At 40.8% G+C, this 17,310-nt stretch overlaps 1 protein-coding gene across 1 annotated transcript in view; it reads right to left on the bottom strand.

The window, feature by feature from the left end:
• The window catches only part of PTCHD4 (patched domain containing 4), a 197,610-nt gene that overhangs the window by 180,120 nt on the left and 180 nt on the right, over nt 1–17,310 (bottom strand). Inside the window, exon 2 of the mRNA XM_010863043.1 lies at nt 16,922–17,297. Within this exon, the coding sequence (XP_010861345.1) occupies nt 16,922–17,297 (376 nt within the window). The remainder of the gene's footprint in view (nt 1–16,921; nt 17,298–17,310) is intronic.

Here is a 17,310-nt window from a genome sequence, read left to right as displayed (position 1 = left end):
CAGGTCTGACTCTGTGCGACCCCATAGACGGCAGCCCACCAGGCTCCCCTGTCCCTGAGATTCTCCAGGCAAGAACACTGCAGTGGGTTGCCATTTCCTTCTCCAACGCATGAAAGTGAAAAGTGAAAGTGAAGTTGCTCAGTCGTGTCTGACTCTTAGCGACCCCATGGACTGCAGCCTACGAGGCTCCTCCATCCATGGGATTTTCCAGGCAAGAGGACTGGAGTGGGTGCCATTACCTTCCTACTACATGCTTATTACAAGAATAGGCTAACAATGAATAGTATTAATTAACTGGTTACAAAGTAGCAAACACTGTCTCAGGATATGAAGGAATTTAGGTCATCCTAATGGGCTACAGTCCATGGGGACACAAATAGTCGGATACGACTGAGCGACTAAAACACACACACACACAATGGAAATCAAGGAGCTAATAACAGCTTCGTAAGAATTGAAAGCCTATACTTGAAATAGACTTATTTGAGCTATCAAGATTCATTTCCTTTGGCTCTATCACCATAATAATAAATATTTACAGGTTTTCTTATTAATCTCCTGGAAGAAGTATATTAAGAAAGGATGCCTTCTAAAGTGTCAAGGGATATATTTTCCCAATGATTGGCAATCCTGGACATCTTTGGAGCAGAGCAAAATGATTAAGACATCATATTTCTGGCCAATCAATACCGGATTAGGGAATTACAAGACAGAATGAAGTTGTTTACTTTAGCTACAGAGCTCTTGTGGAGGCAGCTTACGTGCTAAGGAAATGGTACTGTGATTGATTGTGTCAAGGCAAATGCTCTCTTTTTTGAGACCCAGATTAAGACTTGAAGTGGAGGGTCAAAGGAAGCGGTATCATTCCCTTATCTTTTCATCCTATGAATCTGTAAAGGAGGTGAGTAGGACAGGGGGATCTTTTTCTGGTCTAAGGTCTCTCAGTGTTTCTCAACCTGGTTATCCACTAGAATCATACAAAGAGCTTAAGAAAACACCAATTCTCAGGCCCCTTCTCCAGAGATTCTGATTCAGTTGGTCTGAGGAAGGGACCCAGACATCATTTAATAGGAAAGTTCCTGAAATGTTCCTTTTGAGAATCATTGAGCTATACCAAATGAAAAGCACTAAAAATCACTTTGTAATAGGACAAGCCACATGGTACTCTTATAAGCTTACTCTTGGATGTGGTCCTTAACAAAGCAATTTACAGCATTTTGTAGTTGGTCTATAAATAAATCAGGTCCTTCTAATTTCTATCCAAGGTTTTTCTTGGGACACCTGCTCCCCTGGAACTTGTTGACCTAAATTTGTATCGTGCTTGCATAAGTGCATATACTTATGAAAGCTACATTTTAAATCACATAAGAAAATGTTCTTTTTCTCCAGCTTCTGTTGACAAGCCAGAATATTTTGCTTTCTTCCTTTTGTCTGCTAAGGAATGTGGAAATCCAAAAACAGTCCTAGTCTACTCTCAAGATAACAGTAAATGAACAATTAAGTAAATTATGCTACAATCACTTGCCAGGTTTTTGAGCTACAAAAAAATATTATGTAAATTTTTATGGAAAAATTTAACAGTCTCAAGAAAGACATGAACTCTATATAGCATCTATGTACTTCACAGTCAAAGACTGGAAATCAATTGTTTATAAAATTGGTCAATAGGATTGTGAGCGAGTTTTCACTTGGTGTTTTTATGATGTTGATTTAGATTAAAAAGTTACAATTTATTAAGAAATCACTAAGTGTCTGAAAATTTCAAAATATGGAGAGAGGATACTAAAAATACTTTTAGTGTCATGTAAAAAATATTAATAATACTTTTTTACATAGAAAAACTGGGACAAAAACAGTAAATAACACATCTAAGGTCATACAGTAATAAATGATAGAATTAGATTCACACATAGATCTATTTCCTTTTTACTACCCTCTTCATCATTATTTAATAATTTCAAAGGGGGGGCTCAATCAATTAGAGCCTCCCCCATCTCAATCCATTAAAAACTATGACCCATCTCAATTAAAAAAAAAATTGCTGTTTTAAGCTAAATGGGTCACACTGTCAATGCTTATAACTTTAACATCATCAATAACTTAAGGATGCAGAGCTGAGGGCAAAAAGGGAAGTAAAAATCTTATGTCAATTTAGTTACCAACTACCAAAATATTTTTTCTGTCAAGAAGATGAGTAGGATAACATCAGTTTATAAACAACATTTTGAGATAAATTAACTAAAAATGTAAGTGAACATTGTTTAGCAAGAGACATGCTGATGTGATTAGTTGATAAAAGATGTCTTAAGTTTCATAGCCTAGAAAGGATCTAAGTCCTTAAAAATAATCCCCAAGGGCACAGTGGTTGAAAAGAATGTAATGATAATAGAGTCAAGCAGCGAGTACCAGTTTTGTGTGCTATTCCCTTAGAGAGGCATGCTTGATCTACAAAGAGGGGTCATTAAGCTAGTGCAGCCACTGAGCTCCTCACGCCCCCCAGGGAGCCAAGCAGGGTGTTTGTCTCCAGGGGCACTTACTGGGGCCCCACTGACCCTAACCTCACGCTCCGTTGTTCAGGCTCTGCCTTGCCCACCCAGGAGTCTGTTCTAGAGAAATCATCCCCCAAACTGCATTGTGCAAGAAGACCTGGATCCTGGGAAGGGAGAAATGACATGCTAGACTTTTGTCCCTTTCTTTTACAATATTGCTTCTGATTTATGTTTTGGCCTTTTGGTCAGGAGGCATATGGGGTCTTAGTTCCCCGACCAGGGTGTCGAACCGGAGCCTCTGCATCACCAGGAAAATCCTTCCCATTTCTTTCTAAGCAAGAAATGTGAAATGAAAAAAAAAAAAAGAATATATGTACATATATACATATACATATATATACATATGTATATGGAGAAGGAAATGGCAATCCACTCCAATATTCTTGCCTGGAAAATCCCATAGATGGAGGAGCCTGGTAGGCTACAATCCATGGGGTCACAAAGAGTCGGACACGACTGACAGACTTCACTTTCACTATACATATGTAATTATATAAGTTTACCAAAAAAAATGTTGATTAAAATATACAACAGAATGGTGATTTCTTGCTTTATAAATAAAAGATGACTTGCAGATAAATTACAAACAGAAAGTTTATCAGTGCAGGGATGGGGGACTCATTACCTATTTTTAAATTGTTTTTGAGAGTAATTTTAGCAGCTTTGTCCAAATGATCCTTTTTTAAAGACTTATTTTTCTGAGTGGAACATATGTCACAAGAGAGGATAAGAACAGCCCAATAAAAACATATCTGGTTATTAAAACAAGCTTGATAATCTTAAAAGAAAAATAAGAAGGGTTCTAAGTAGCCCATGTGCTTAGTGCTGGTGCACAGACGTTTAAGAGCATGCTTCATCTTTGATTTTAATGCCACATTTCATACACAGAAAGGGTAACCGATCCTGTCTAGGGGTTTAGCTTTGGCTTGCTAATATTCTCACTGAACAAATTTTCACTAACCTGCTGCATCATCTATTTTCTTTCTTCCTCCCTCCCTTCCTTTCTGACATAGGACTTCTGCTCTTCACTTTTTTAACCAATTCCCTTAGTTTTAAGAAATCAGTTTCACTCTTTACCATCACATGAATAGAAACGATAAAATCTCTTTACATTTTATGACCTTCAGTATTTCTGCTTAGGAAGTGTGAAAGTGTTAGTGTCTCAGTCACGTCTGACTCTTGGCGACCCCATGGACCGTAGCCTGCCAGGCTCCTCTGTCTGGACCGTGGTCTGCCAGGCTCCTCTGTCCACGGGATTCTCCAAGCAAGAAAACTGGAGTGAGTAGCCATTCCCTTCTCCAGGGGATCTTCCTGATCCAGGAATCGAACCTGGGTCTCAAGCATCGCAGGAAGATTCTTTACCATCTAAGCCACTAAGAAAGTTGAATTTCTGCTTATGATACTCTCAGTCCTACATTTAGCATGGGTAGCTAAATAAATATCCCTCTCTCCAATCGAATGATTCTCAAAATTGAGTAATTGAGGGACCCTTTTAAAAAAGAAGCAAACAAAAGTCTTCTGAAACTATTCTGTGGACCGAAATTATTTTATGTATCATAAATTAATGTTTTCAATATAGATATGGTTCTGGCAAATGTGGGCAGTTTTCTTTTTTCTTTTTTAAATTTTTAAAAATTGAGATGGAAGTGACATATCACACTGTATTAGTTTTAAGTATACAATATAATGATTTGATATGTTTGAATATTGCATTAGTTAACATCCCTCTTTTAGTAACCTTCAAATATACAATACAGCATTGTTAACTATAGTCACTGTGCTGCACACTGTATCCCCAAGACTTATTTATCTTATAACTTAGTTTCTTTAATTATAGTTCCATTTATGTATAAATATTTTCATCTTCTCATAGATAAAATATAAAACAAAAGACGTCTTCTAAATGGAATATTTATTTAGTGCAGTTTTGAATGGGTTTCTTTCATTTATCCATTCAGTTTTCATTTCACTAGCAAATGAAGACTTGGAACTATTAAAACGACCAGTGTAAGTTATGTTTCCTCAGGACAGAATACACATATGAAGTCATATGAAAAGGAACTTAAATTTCATCTGCTTGCATCCCTACTTGAATAAGACAGAAACTCTGGCCCCTGAAAACTTTGACCCATTCTGGGAGTCTTTAGAATATCTTTGTGCTGTGCTAAGTCGCTTCAGTCGTGTCCAGTTCTGTGCCACCCCATGGACTGTAGCCTATCGGGTCTCTCTGCCCATAGGATTCTCTAGGCAAGAATACTGGAGAGGATTGCAATGCCCTTCTCCACGGGATCTTCCCAACTCAGGCACCGAGCCTTCGTCTCTTACACCTCCAGCACGGGCAGGCAGATTCTTTACCACTAGCACCACCTGGGAAGCCCCTAATATCTTTATTATTTCCCAAATTGGCTTTCACGCTCTGCTCTCTGGCCCCCTGGCTGATGGTGACTCCTGTGCATTAGAACCGGGGCTAGTCCCCTGGCATTCTGAAGTCTGTGCGTGGGTCTTCAGATGTAACTCTGTGAGTTCCCACTGTGCTACGCTGCCAGATAAAACACAGGACGCCTAGTTAAATCTGAATTTCAGATAAGTGAAGAATGCAATATTTAGAACATACTTATACTAAAAACGTAAATTTTTGTTTATCCCAAATTCAAATTTAACTGGATGTTCTGTATTTTTATTTGCTAAATCTGGTAACCCTTCCAGGTGCTCAAGCTGCCTCCCTGCAGGCTCTCCTGAGCTGAAGTCACACGTGTACCATGTACAAGTGGAGAAAGACTCTCCCTATTCTTGTGGCCCCTTGTTTCCTAAGCCCCAAACAATCTTGCTTGTGGCTCATGCATCTCAGGACTACTCAGAGAGGCAATTCTCAATGACGTTACCAGTAGCTATCTCTCTTTAAGGTTTAGGCACAGCCATAGAAGGCAGTGGCACCCCACTCCAGCACTTCTGCCTGAAAAATCCCATGGACGGAGGAGCCTGGTAGGCTGCAGTCCATGGGGTCACTAGAGTCAGACACGACTGAGCGACTTCACTTTCACTTTTCACTTTCCCCTTTCATGCATTGGAGATGGAAATGGCAACCCACTCCAGTGTTCTTGCCTGGAGAATCCCAGGGACGGGGAGCCTTGCTGGGCTGCCGTCTATGGGGTCGCACAGAGTCGGACACGACTGAAGTGACTTAGCAGTAGCAGCAGTATAGAAGGGGAAGGGGATGACAGAGGATGAGATGGTTGGATAACTCGATGGACATGAGTTTGAGCAAGATTCAATAGACAGGGCGGCCTGGCGTGCTGCAGTCCATGGGGTCGTAAAGAGTCGGATATGAATGAGCAACTGAACTGAACTGATAGAAGGGAAGGCTGGCTGGGATGGGCTTTTTTTCCTGTTTCCTTGCAACTTCCCCACATACCAGCTGGCTCCACATAGGCAAATCAATGTATGTAGTGAAAGCTACCAGCTCTACATCAGGCACATACAGTTTAACAAAGACTTCTTAGAAGTCTACAATACAAGTTAGAGTGTGATTAAGGAAATTGCCATCAAAGTACCTCTTAAAGTGTATAAAAGTGGTTTCTACCTTTGGAAGCACTTTGGAGAAGTTCCATGGAAAAAGCAACTTTTAAGAGATGTGAATTTGACAATGTGAAAGAAATTCCAAGCAAAAGGAACATTATGAATGAAGGTAAGAAAACAGGAAAATTCAGGGTGGGTTTTCTTTGGTTTGGTTGCTGCATAAGATGTACTGCAACCTGAAACTTCACGTAAAGTTAGAGGCCTGGCTAAGCAAAGTTCTCAATGGCTACGGTCAGGAGTTTGCCATTTCTTCTCTAGGCAATGAGAAACTCTTGCAGGATTTGGTTAGAGGAAAATATATCAAGAGGTGTATAACCCTATTACACAGGTTAGGTTCCAGGTGAGAGAAATCATGTGATAGAGACTAGATTATTACCTAGATAAAACAGGTACAAGTTAATGAAAACCCAAGGGAGAGACAGTGAGAAAGAAAAGGAAAATAAATTTGAAAAGGAGAACTTAGTCTTCAACCTTGCTAATCCATTATAATCAACAGAGGAGATTTAAAAAATTTCAGTGTCCATGTCACCTCTTTACTGAGAACCTCTGGAGATGAGATCCACACATCAGCATCATTAAAGCTCCCCTCATGATGCCTACATTCAGCCAAGACTGAACATCTCTTCTGCACAAGAGAAGTTCTCATATTTCAGCTGGAATCAGAAGCACCTAGAGGGCTTGTGGGACCCAATCCTCAGTTTCAGCAGATCTGGTCCAAGAATGCACATTTCTAACAAGCTTTCAGGTGATCAGGATACTACTGATCTAAGGGCCATCTTGGCCTAGAATGAATCAGCTCCTACTGTTTATGTCTCTGCTGGGTGGGAGTCTAGGGAAGGGAAGAGTTAATCATAGTGACTGAGCCCGAGTAAACGACAGAATAGAGATGCCATTCAAGGAGTTATAGACGTGGAAGAGAACTAATGTTTGGCTTGAATGAGAATATTGAGAACACACCAGGAAAAAGACTGTTCCATGGGAATAATTATAACTGTGGAAGTAGCAAGGGGAGTCAGCCAGTAAGAAGCAAAGAGACATCAGAGATGTAAGAGGAGAACCGAATGTCACAGAAACCCAGAAGGGATAAAGGGGTCAAGGCTAGCTGTGCTGAAAGTGACAAGAATATACAACTTCTGAGATATTTCCAGACCCAGTGGACACTGAAACCAAGGTCTCAGTTTCCTTATTTGTTCATTACTGTCCTTAGCAAAGACATGTCACATTCAGAATGAAGGCAGCTCAAGTTCTTTGGAGCAAAAATCAGAGGAATCTATGCCTGTCATACTCTACTTACTAAGGAAATAGCAATGACTATAATAGGATAGAAACAACTTCAGTTTTGAGGACTGAAACAAAAAAATATTCATCTAATCAAGAGATCACTATAGAGAATGGACTGGTGCTTGTCAAGGGGGAGGGAAGTGGGAGAAGGTTGGAATGGGAGTTTGGGATTAGCACATGCAAAATGCTATATACAGAATGGATAAACAAGGTTCTATTGTATAGCATGGGAAACTATATTTAATATCCTGTGATAGAGCATAATGGAAAAAATATGAAAGAGAATATATATATTATTACTGAGTCACTTTGCTGTACAGTAGTAAATAACACATTGCAATTCAGCTATACTTCAATAAAAGATAAATTAAAAAAAAGAGTTCACAAGAAAAATCAATTAACCAATTCTGAATAAGGGCAGAATATCAGTGCTCGAAGAGCTAAGCTGAGAGTGTTTGTTAAGAATTTGCAACGAATAAGGTACTGTTCTAAGTGCTTTATACTCTTCTTGCTCGGTGTGGTCCAAGGACCAGAGGCCTCAGCTTGCTAGAAATGTAGAATTTCACTCCATCCCAGACTTATTAAATCAGAATCCACATTTTTGTCAAGATCTCCAGATGACAATCAGAATTTGAGAAGCCCTTCTTTAATTAGCCAACTGAATGATAAGAAGTCGGGGTTATGATGATAGAACTGAGTTACAGAGAAGTTAAAACATCTGAACAAAGTCACAGAGCTAATGGGACAGAGTAAAGATGTAAACTGGACTATCAAGCTTCACAGATCTTGATCTAAACTGTGTGACAGCAACTCTTAAGAAATTCTCAACACAGCCCTTAGCACCTCCACCATGACAGCGTTTTACTTCCACCCACAGTGGCTTTCATTCAATGTACCTAAGGTACTAGATGCTTCACCATCTAACCTCGACATCAGCTCACAGTTCCTTGCTCAAGAAAGTTGAGCAAGAGCCCACGACTTGGTGTCCTCCTTTCACTGTTAGTGTGTGTCCTTAGTCCTTGGTGACCCCGTGGACTGTAGCCCGCCAAGCTCCTCTGTCCATGAAATTTTCCCTCTCACAGCACCAGGCAACTTTCCTCTGTGATAATCTGTAATGATACATTTATCTGATTTTTGTCTTTTGTATTAGACTCAAGCTCCTGGAGGGTCATGCATCACATCTCTTTTTGTTCTTTACTCAAGTCTCCAGCACCCAACACAGGGCGTGGCACAGAGCAGACACAATCTGTTACATTAGTTGAATGGCTTTATTTAATTTTTTTTACTGAAGGATAACTGCTTTACAGAATTTTGGTGTTTTCTGTCAAACCGCAGTATGAATCAGCCATAGGTATACCTATAGTTGAATGGCTTTGAGTCTAAGGTGCACCTCACCTACTTTAGTATGATCCACGGTGACAATCAGAACTGAACATTCTCTTCCTCCACATAGGCGGAGGTGAGGTGAGAGAACAGACCTGAATGTTCAAAGGGCAGAGAGAACTTTGAGGCTGATTATGATCCACAGTGACAATGTACCGAGTGCTCAATGTCCAGGCAAGCCTCCATCTACCCTGAACACCTGGAACTGCTTTAAGACCCTCCTGAAGCTGTAAGAACCCTTTAAACAGGTTTCTGTTTTCCAGAAGCCGAGTCATCCTCTGCCTTTAGCCTTTGAGACAGCAGAGGGAAGTAAGCGTGGCCCAGATGAAGCCTCTTCTTGTAGAAGGGGATTTCTGAAGGGAAAACATCGGCTGTTCCAACGCAAAGCCTGTAACTAAACAGACTCATTCATTTTAAGTGCTGCTCATCAGGTACCTTTCAGAGGCCCTGAATTTCCCTGAATTACAGAGAATGAGCCTTGATTTCAATGAATGGCTTTGCCATAATAATCCTGTCTGAGAAAGGCATGGATTGCAAAGCCACTTCAAAAATCTACTCCACTCTAATTTTGTGTTTCACTTTCCCCAAATACCCTTGTGCCTATGTATAGTTCCTATACCTTGTGTTCCCATATAATATTAACATGATTAGGCTAACGAGGGCTTAATGCTGCTACTGTTGTAAACTAATCGCAAAGAGGCTTGAGAAAATCGCTGCTGATTTTTTTTCTTAAAGATACGGTTAGATTTAATTTCAACGTTTTTGGAAAATATTGACCGACAGTAATAGGCTTTAAGCTCAACCAGGTGACGGGCCCAACCACAGAGGATAAGGGTGAGCCTTTCTGTGTGGACTAGCTGCTTGATAATTCTCTGGGCATTTCTCTAATGTCTTTATCACATGTCTACATAAGATGGTGCAGGCTCAATTACTCAATTTTCTTAGGGTGTGTTTGGTCTAAGTCAACACACGTGACTTCAAACTCAACCTGTGAATAGGGAACACTAATGTGAACCTTGCATCTGAGACTTGAGTTTCCCAAAGTCTCAGGGGCCTGTGAGTCACTTGGGGAGCTGGTTAAAACACAGGTTCTGGTCAGTAGGTCTGTGGTAAGACCTGGGATATTTCCATTCCCAGTGAGTTTCCCCAAGGATGCTGATACCACTGGTCGATACAGAACACTTTGAGGAAAAAGGTTTTAGAAACAAAAAGAAATTAATTCTGTAGCTTACAATACAGCTTGGCACGCTTTTAAATCAGAAGCATTGCCGTAATGTTTCTGGGTGCCAGGGCTGTGATAGCTGTCTCCCTGTCCCCCAGCAGCCTAGCAGAAACAATCCAGAGATAGGAGTCGCTTCTGTGACCTCTCCATGAGGAAGGGGCTTGACCTGTTTGTTGAACTAAGTTAGGGAAGAAACAGGCCTGCTGTTTAATCTAGAGCTGTGTCATAAAAATCCAGAATCTTGGAATTTCCAAATTTCTCCTTTAAAAATGCTGATATTGAGCATGTGAAGAAATGTCTGGATGTATCTGGAATAGGTATGCACATCTGCTGATCAATCAACTCTAAAACTGAGATAAAACCAATGTGTTCCAATCATGTCCAACAGCCATTTCTCCAGGCAAGAATACTGGAGTGGGTAGCCATTCCCTTCCCCAGGGGATCTTCCCAACTCAGGGATAGAACCCCAGTCTCCTGCATTGCAGGTGGATACTTTACCATCTGAGCCACCAGGGAAGCCCTATCATGCTGTGAGGGCTAATGGGTTAAAATGAAAATATTCTCCTAACACAATATATTTTGAAAAGCACAACACCATAGCTTGTTTCAGTTATAATAGCATTAAAGTAGAAAAAGATTCAGGACAAAGCTATTAAATTTAAGTATTGCTTAAAGCAATACTTAAGAGCAGTGACAGCAAAGGAATGTTTGTTTTTTCTTTGTTTAGGGGGCAGACATGGCTCTAGGCCCTCCTACACTTCCATCTTGCTCCGTGTGTCCACCCCAAGCCCTTGGTGGTTCTGAACCACTGGATCAGCTCAGCTGAGGGTAAGAAAATTAGAAGGGAGAAAGTCATTTCTCTGCTCTCTAAAAAATTCTACCTTAATCCTTGAATTCCAAAACTATGGAAAGAAGCATGAATAAGTACTTATGAAATTTACCTAATGTAGTTTAAAGTAGGTCTTTGTTGAAGCCAACCAGAATCTGTGTCCCAATACCAGGCAAGATTTTTGCCCACCTGGTTGCTCAGAAAAGTTTAATGCCTGAACTGATCCTGATACAGTGGCTTGGAAATATATGTACAACTATTTAGTTAGGAAACTATGATTATTGCTTAACAGCATTGTTCAAATCTAACTAATCAAGACATCTACTTCACTCCAGAGAAGAAATATTCTAGAAAAATCTCCAGATCTACTGTGATGATATTTATCTATGGCATGGTGGAATGTCACAGAGAAATCCCAGAGCTTGAGGCACAGATTGGTGACGAGACTTGTCCAATGTCACATAACTGGTCTTTACAGAACTGGGGTCAGAACTCAGGTCTCCTGAATATGTCTCAATTTAGTCTGCATTGTATTATCCCATCATATCTCATCAATTCTATTTCCTGATGCCAATTTTAAACAGAAGGACTCAAGCCTGCCTGGCACATAAGACCCTGGCTTGGAACTCGGTTACCTAATAGGCTTCCCCACTCTCAGTGGATCATTAGTTTGTTCTGAGTTGATGTGAAATAATATGAAAGGTGAAATCACATGTTGGTAAGGAATCTGTTAAATTGTTTGTGGCAAATCCATGTACAATATGGATGGTAGACAGATACTACCTGCTCAGTCGTGTCTGACTATTTGCGATCCCATGGACTGTAGCCCGCCAGGCTCCTCTGTCCATGGACTTGTCCAGGTAAGAATCCTGAATGCGTTGCCATTTCCTCCTTCAGGGGATCTTCCAGACCTGGGGATCAAACCCTGCATCTTTTGCATTGGCAGGTAGATTCTTTACCACTGCAGCACCTGGGTCAACATCGGAGTTTACCCAGACTGGAAGTATTACTCCTTTGTGGGTTAGTGAGGGAAGAGAAGCTTCACTGCACCTTCATCTGGGCTGGTCTCTCCAGTAAGCAAGGGGACTGGTATGAGAGAGCAGTGGTCACAGTGTGGATTTGAGATGGCTTGGGAGTTACAACCCTAGTTCTTCCTTAGTACAAGGGGTTGCTGTCACAGAGAAAGATGCAGGATATGCAAGGACCCAATACAGTATTCATAGTTAAAAATATCAACTTCAGTGTCAGACAGACCTGGATTTAAAGCCCAGCTCCAACATGTACTAACATGGGGTCCTCTTAAAATTTACTTAATCTCCTGGTTTTTAGGTTTAGGTTCCCAACTCATAAAATGGGAATTAAAATATTCTTCCTGATTCATAAGCTTGCAAAAATGACATGCTGTGTATGAAATACCATGTCAGTTAAGACACAAACTATGTACTCAATAAGGTAGTGATTTTTTTTTTTTCATTATTAAGAGAGAGAATTAGGAATGCAAACTTAAATCTAAGAGAAGATCCTGACATAGCTAGTTTTTAAGGTTTTAGAATGAATTAGGGAAAGGAGTCTATGGAATAACTTTTCTTGGAAATCTTTAAAAGTAATGCTTGTTTTTTTACTTTTCATGTTGGCTTTAACTGCCCTTCCATTAAGATTGGCACTAAATAATTAATGGCAACAGCTTCCAAATTAGGAAGATGTACTCAAAATGTGCCCAGAGAAACACTCTTTTAAGAAGCAGGAAAATCTATCTTTGTTCCTCTTCTTAAATGTGGTACCTTGGAAAATATATACTTCACTTAAACATCTGTTCAGAGGTATGTATTAATGGAATTTAATGGGGAGGACAGGCTACAGGGGATTGTTTCACTTCTTTCTTACCATTTGTCATGGACCACATTTCTCTGCTTCTTCATTACTTGGCCTTTTTCAGTGGCAAAATTAAAGAAACAGGGACATATGGAAGTTGGTACTTTCTTAGAACTAGCCAGATGGAAAAGTGAGGTCATCATGGCCTACCTAAGAAGTAAGGAAATATTACCTGTAACCACCTGAGCCCCTGGAATTATAATGACAATATGTTTTGGAGTCCAGAGCAGTCCTTGCTTAAGGATTTTGAGTGCCTGTCTCATTTTAATCAGGAGACTGGTTCCAACACTATGTGTTTAATTTCAAAATTCAGCCTGGCTACACTATATCAATTTATACAATATGTATGCTTAAATAAGTGGGAAAAAATGGTCCCTGAATTAGTAGGGTCAAAAAATTTATAGAAATCTGGAGAGTGTAGAAAATATCTTTAAAGTAAAAGCACATCATAGAAGTTTGAAGGTTGATAATAGCTTTGTGATGTTACAGTATAAATGAACACATTAGTCAATAGACTAATCAATGATGTAAATATTGCCTGCATAGAACTGTACAGGTTGGGTTTGGGGGATGTGAATAGTACAGAAGGAATGTAAGACTTGAGCTTTGTGCCCGCTCAGGGATATAATAACATAAAGAATATAAAGACAGGCACAACAGTAGAGTTGGTATTATATACGTGTAGGGATTTCTGATCATGGCTCCTTTCCCACACAGCATTTGAAAGTATATATGTTTCTTCTGTGGTATTCTAAGCTGACTGCTCCTTTTTTCATATCATCTTTATCTGAGCCTCTCTTTAGAATTCCATAGCAGCAACTTTCTGTGTTCCTGCCTGTCTGGATCACCTTGTCAAGATAATCATGTTTATCAGAAGTTCTAAACCTTTTTGTGCTCAGAACTACTTGGGTGTCTTAATAATATTTGGAAGATGTCCTTCCAATTGTCATAACCTAAGCTTTCTGACCTCTGCCAAAAAGCTTTCTGTCCTAAGCTTTCTGTCAATCAGTGTTTATACATCTTCAGACTATCTCCAGGCTCTGACCTACTGCTCCTTCTATGTCAGGAGATTGCCAGTTCCTATCCACACCATCCTGCCCCTGCTATTTATTTTGCATTTTCCCTCAACTATTGATTCTCTGTCCACCAATGGCATTATCCAGCACTGAAATTTTCCATACTGGCCAGAGCTGGGAAGATTGGTGACCCAAGTGTAGCAGATGAAAGCAACATTAATTAAAGGGCCAAAAACTGTGAATATAAAATTTCTCTCAAATATCATACAACAGAAGTTCTCAAAGTTTACTATGGGTCAGCATCCTAGGGACACTCTTTGAGCATCACTGTTATGTATGAATTAAAATCATTTCCATATCACATATAAACAAAACAAAAGGCCATCTCACTTCGCTCTGTGTGAGGGAGTTCTTCACCTGAAAGTCCCTGGAGACTCTGATAGGATTCTAGGTGTCCCTGGAATTCCACCAGTTGTACTTCATATTACATTAGCATGTGTGATATTCCATCTGGATGCTTCAGAGAACCCACTGCTCTCAGAAAGTGAAAGTGTTAGTCGCTTAGTCGTGTCCAACTCTTTGGGACCCCATGGTATGTCCAAGGAATTCTCCAGGCAATACTACTGGAGTTAGCTGTCATTCTCTTTTCCAGGGGATCTTCCCAACTTGGGGATTGAACCTGGCTCTCCTGCATTGCAGGCAGATTCTTTACTATCTGAGCTACCAGGGAAGCCCACTCCTCTCAGAAGACATTTACCCCAAAATACCTTAAGGACCCCACTGACTGCATGCAGAAAGAGTCAAGCCAATGCACTGGAGGACACATTGATATTATTGATAGAATGTAGCAGAAAAAGGGCTTTGTAAATCAGATAGCCAGTGTATAATTCTCCTGTTCTTATGGTTAGCAGAATAATTCCACTAATACTACGTGGCCCTTTGTAATCAATTACTCCATTCTTTTATGATTATCCACTGATTCCTATCAAGATGTAGATGAACCAACCAATCAGCCAGAAAGTTTAGATGGAGAACCTCTGGACCCAAAGATTAGAGTCCCTGCTTACAGATAATCAAGGGAAGGACCTTGGCATCAACAATTAAGACCCCTGAGGGTAAGAACTTTGCTTTTCTTGCTGCAGACTTGTCTCATGTGCCTAGAAGAGCATCCAGTAAATCATAGGAGTACAGTCAGTCATTATTAAAGAGGTGAATTAGAGGCCTTAGGAGTTTGTATCACACATATCATAATGATATTGCTGGATAAATAAAATGCCCATGGTGGCTGATTGGACAGAGCCCTTACACCTGGAGAGTACTGCTGACTAAACTAAATAAGGGGCTCAATTAAGCCTGCATATTAATAAACTGCAAACTTGCTTCAATAGGGAAAACAAATTGAAATTTAAATATGTCACAATTTCAAATCTTTCTTTACACCTGATGTTTGACATAGAAAAGAACTCAGATAAAGACAGTAGGTGAAGATCACCTCTTCACTGCGTCCTTCTCTTGAACGAGCAATAATGTTGATGGAAAGGGTCTGGGAAATGAAAAGCATGCAACCAGACCACATCTATTCATCATGCTCCCTTCGATAAGTGTGAGGCAGGCAAGCCCTTACCTAGATTTCAAGCTAATGAATCATCTGTCTAGTCTCACTAAACTCCAAGGGACTGCTCCTGTGAACAGGGGGCTGAAACCTTGTCAGCCTCTGGATCCATAAACAAGGTCAATATGTTAAAAGGAGGCAGGTTATGGGATTTTCTGAGGAATCCCTAGTTTCCAAGTGCGTTAATTTCTCCTTCTATTCAGGAAAAAGAGCCCTTTACCTCAAAAATCCTGAGAAATTAATTTTTCTAAATTGTGTACAGATGCTGATTGTATCAAATAAATTAATAGAAATATTAGCAATTTCCTATATCTGGCCACCCATTCATTGAAACTGGGATGACTTCTATCCCATGATTTCCCTAGAAGCACACACACATCCTCATACACATTAGAAGAAAGAAAATTCCTTCTTCTTGGGAAACACCTGCCTTGGGAATTCTTGACTGTGCACCCTCTGAGCTGCTCAGGGCTGAGCATACAAATGGTGCAGTGACTCTTTTGGAAGTCACATTTGTCCCTGAAACTTCAGTCACCTGGAGACTGCATGCCTCATTGCCTGCAGCAGCTTAGTCCTGACAGTGTGGAATGAGTTTAGAAATCTCATTTGAGCAACAAAATCTGAATTGAGAGTTTAAACAGTACTGTCTATTTAATGCCACAATTATCATTCATGGCAACTTTTGCTGACTGTGGAATTTTTTCTTTTGCTATTGGGCTATTATAATAATCTTGCTTTGGTTTGGATTTAGTGTCTGTGTGTGTGGCGGGGAGGAAATAACAGGACTCAGTTAACTACTACATCAGTAAGCTGCACATCTCCATTTTCACACAGAGAAAATTCCTGCTTCTTTCCCTGTGCAAACACACACACACATAATTCCTGGAATCCTTAGCCATTCATACCCACTGCTTCCAGACACACACTCGCAGGGCAGCCAAGCACAAACTCCCTACATGTCAAAATCAAGCAAGGCTGAAGATGTAAAGGGGTGGATATGGCACCAGGTGGGATGTGTAATCAGTAATAAGAAATACATCGAGCCCCAGAATGAAAAGAAATCCCCCAAATTGTTCAGGATTCCCCCTCCCCCTTCCATTCACTGATTTATTAACCCTGAACAAAGATGTAATTGCAGGGTCTCAGAAACAACTTTTTTTTTTTTTCGTCCATTTTTTTTTCTCATTTTTGGCATTTGTTTGGCTTTGAATTGCTTAATATCTAGTCATGCCATTTATTGCCTGTTTTCTTCACTCGTTGCCCATCGTTCCCCACCACCCCGCCAAAATGAGAGAAGCATCAGCTTCTGAGTCTTAAGGATGAGACCTCTGCATTTTCTTTGCTTGTTTAGGGCAAGAAATGAAGTGCTGCCTCTTTAATTGGCAGAAGCATGCAGGAGGAGCATACCTTTAATTTAGTGTTGGGATACCTCACTTGCACCCTGGCTGTTGTCTTATTGGAGACGGCAGCCTGCCTGAGATCCTCTAGCACTGAAATAATATCATCCAGTACGCATTTCTTATCCTGATTTCTCAACACACACAGATGGGAAAAAGTATAATTATAGCCCTTGTAGTTCACCTTCATTTCCAGCACGGCTCGATGGGTCTGCAGGATCCCCTCAGCCTGGAGCAAAATATTGTCCCCGGGTGGGGAGAGGAGGATCACCCTGCCATACCTCCCGGGGGTGTGTAAGTCCGAATAGAGCTGGCTTTTGGACTGGTCCAGGGGGAAAAGGCTGCTGGCCAGGCTGCGCTCGATCTTGGCCAGGCTGTGGCTGGGAGCGACCAGGCGCTCCAGGTCGCCCTCGGGCTGGAAGCGGTTGAGCGCGCTGAGGCCGAAGGTGATGGTCAGGACTGCGGGCACGGTGAGGAAAAAGACCGGGTGCCGGCTCACGCACAAGCCCAGCCTGTGGCAGAACGACTGGAGCCCTCTGCGAAGCACCTGCCGCAGCATCCTCCACCCAATCC

The sequence above is a fragment of the Bison bison genome, unplaced genomic scaffold (assembly GCF_000754665.1).
Source record: "Bison bison bison isolate TAMUID 2011002044 unplaced genomic scaffold, Bison_UMD1.0 scf7180017864487, whole genome shotgun sequence".
Taxonomy (NCBI): domain Eukaryota; kingdom Metazoa; phylum Chordata; class Mammalia; order Artiodactyla; family Bovidae; genus Bison; species Bison bison.
The sequence above is the reverse complement of the archived record's forward strand: the minus strand, read 5'-3'. Positions and strand labels throughout refer to the sequence as shown.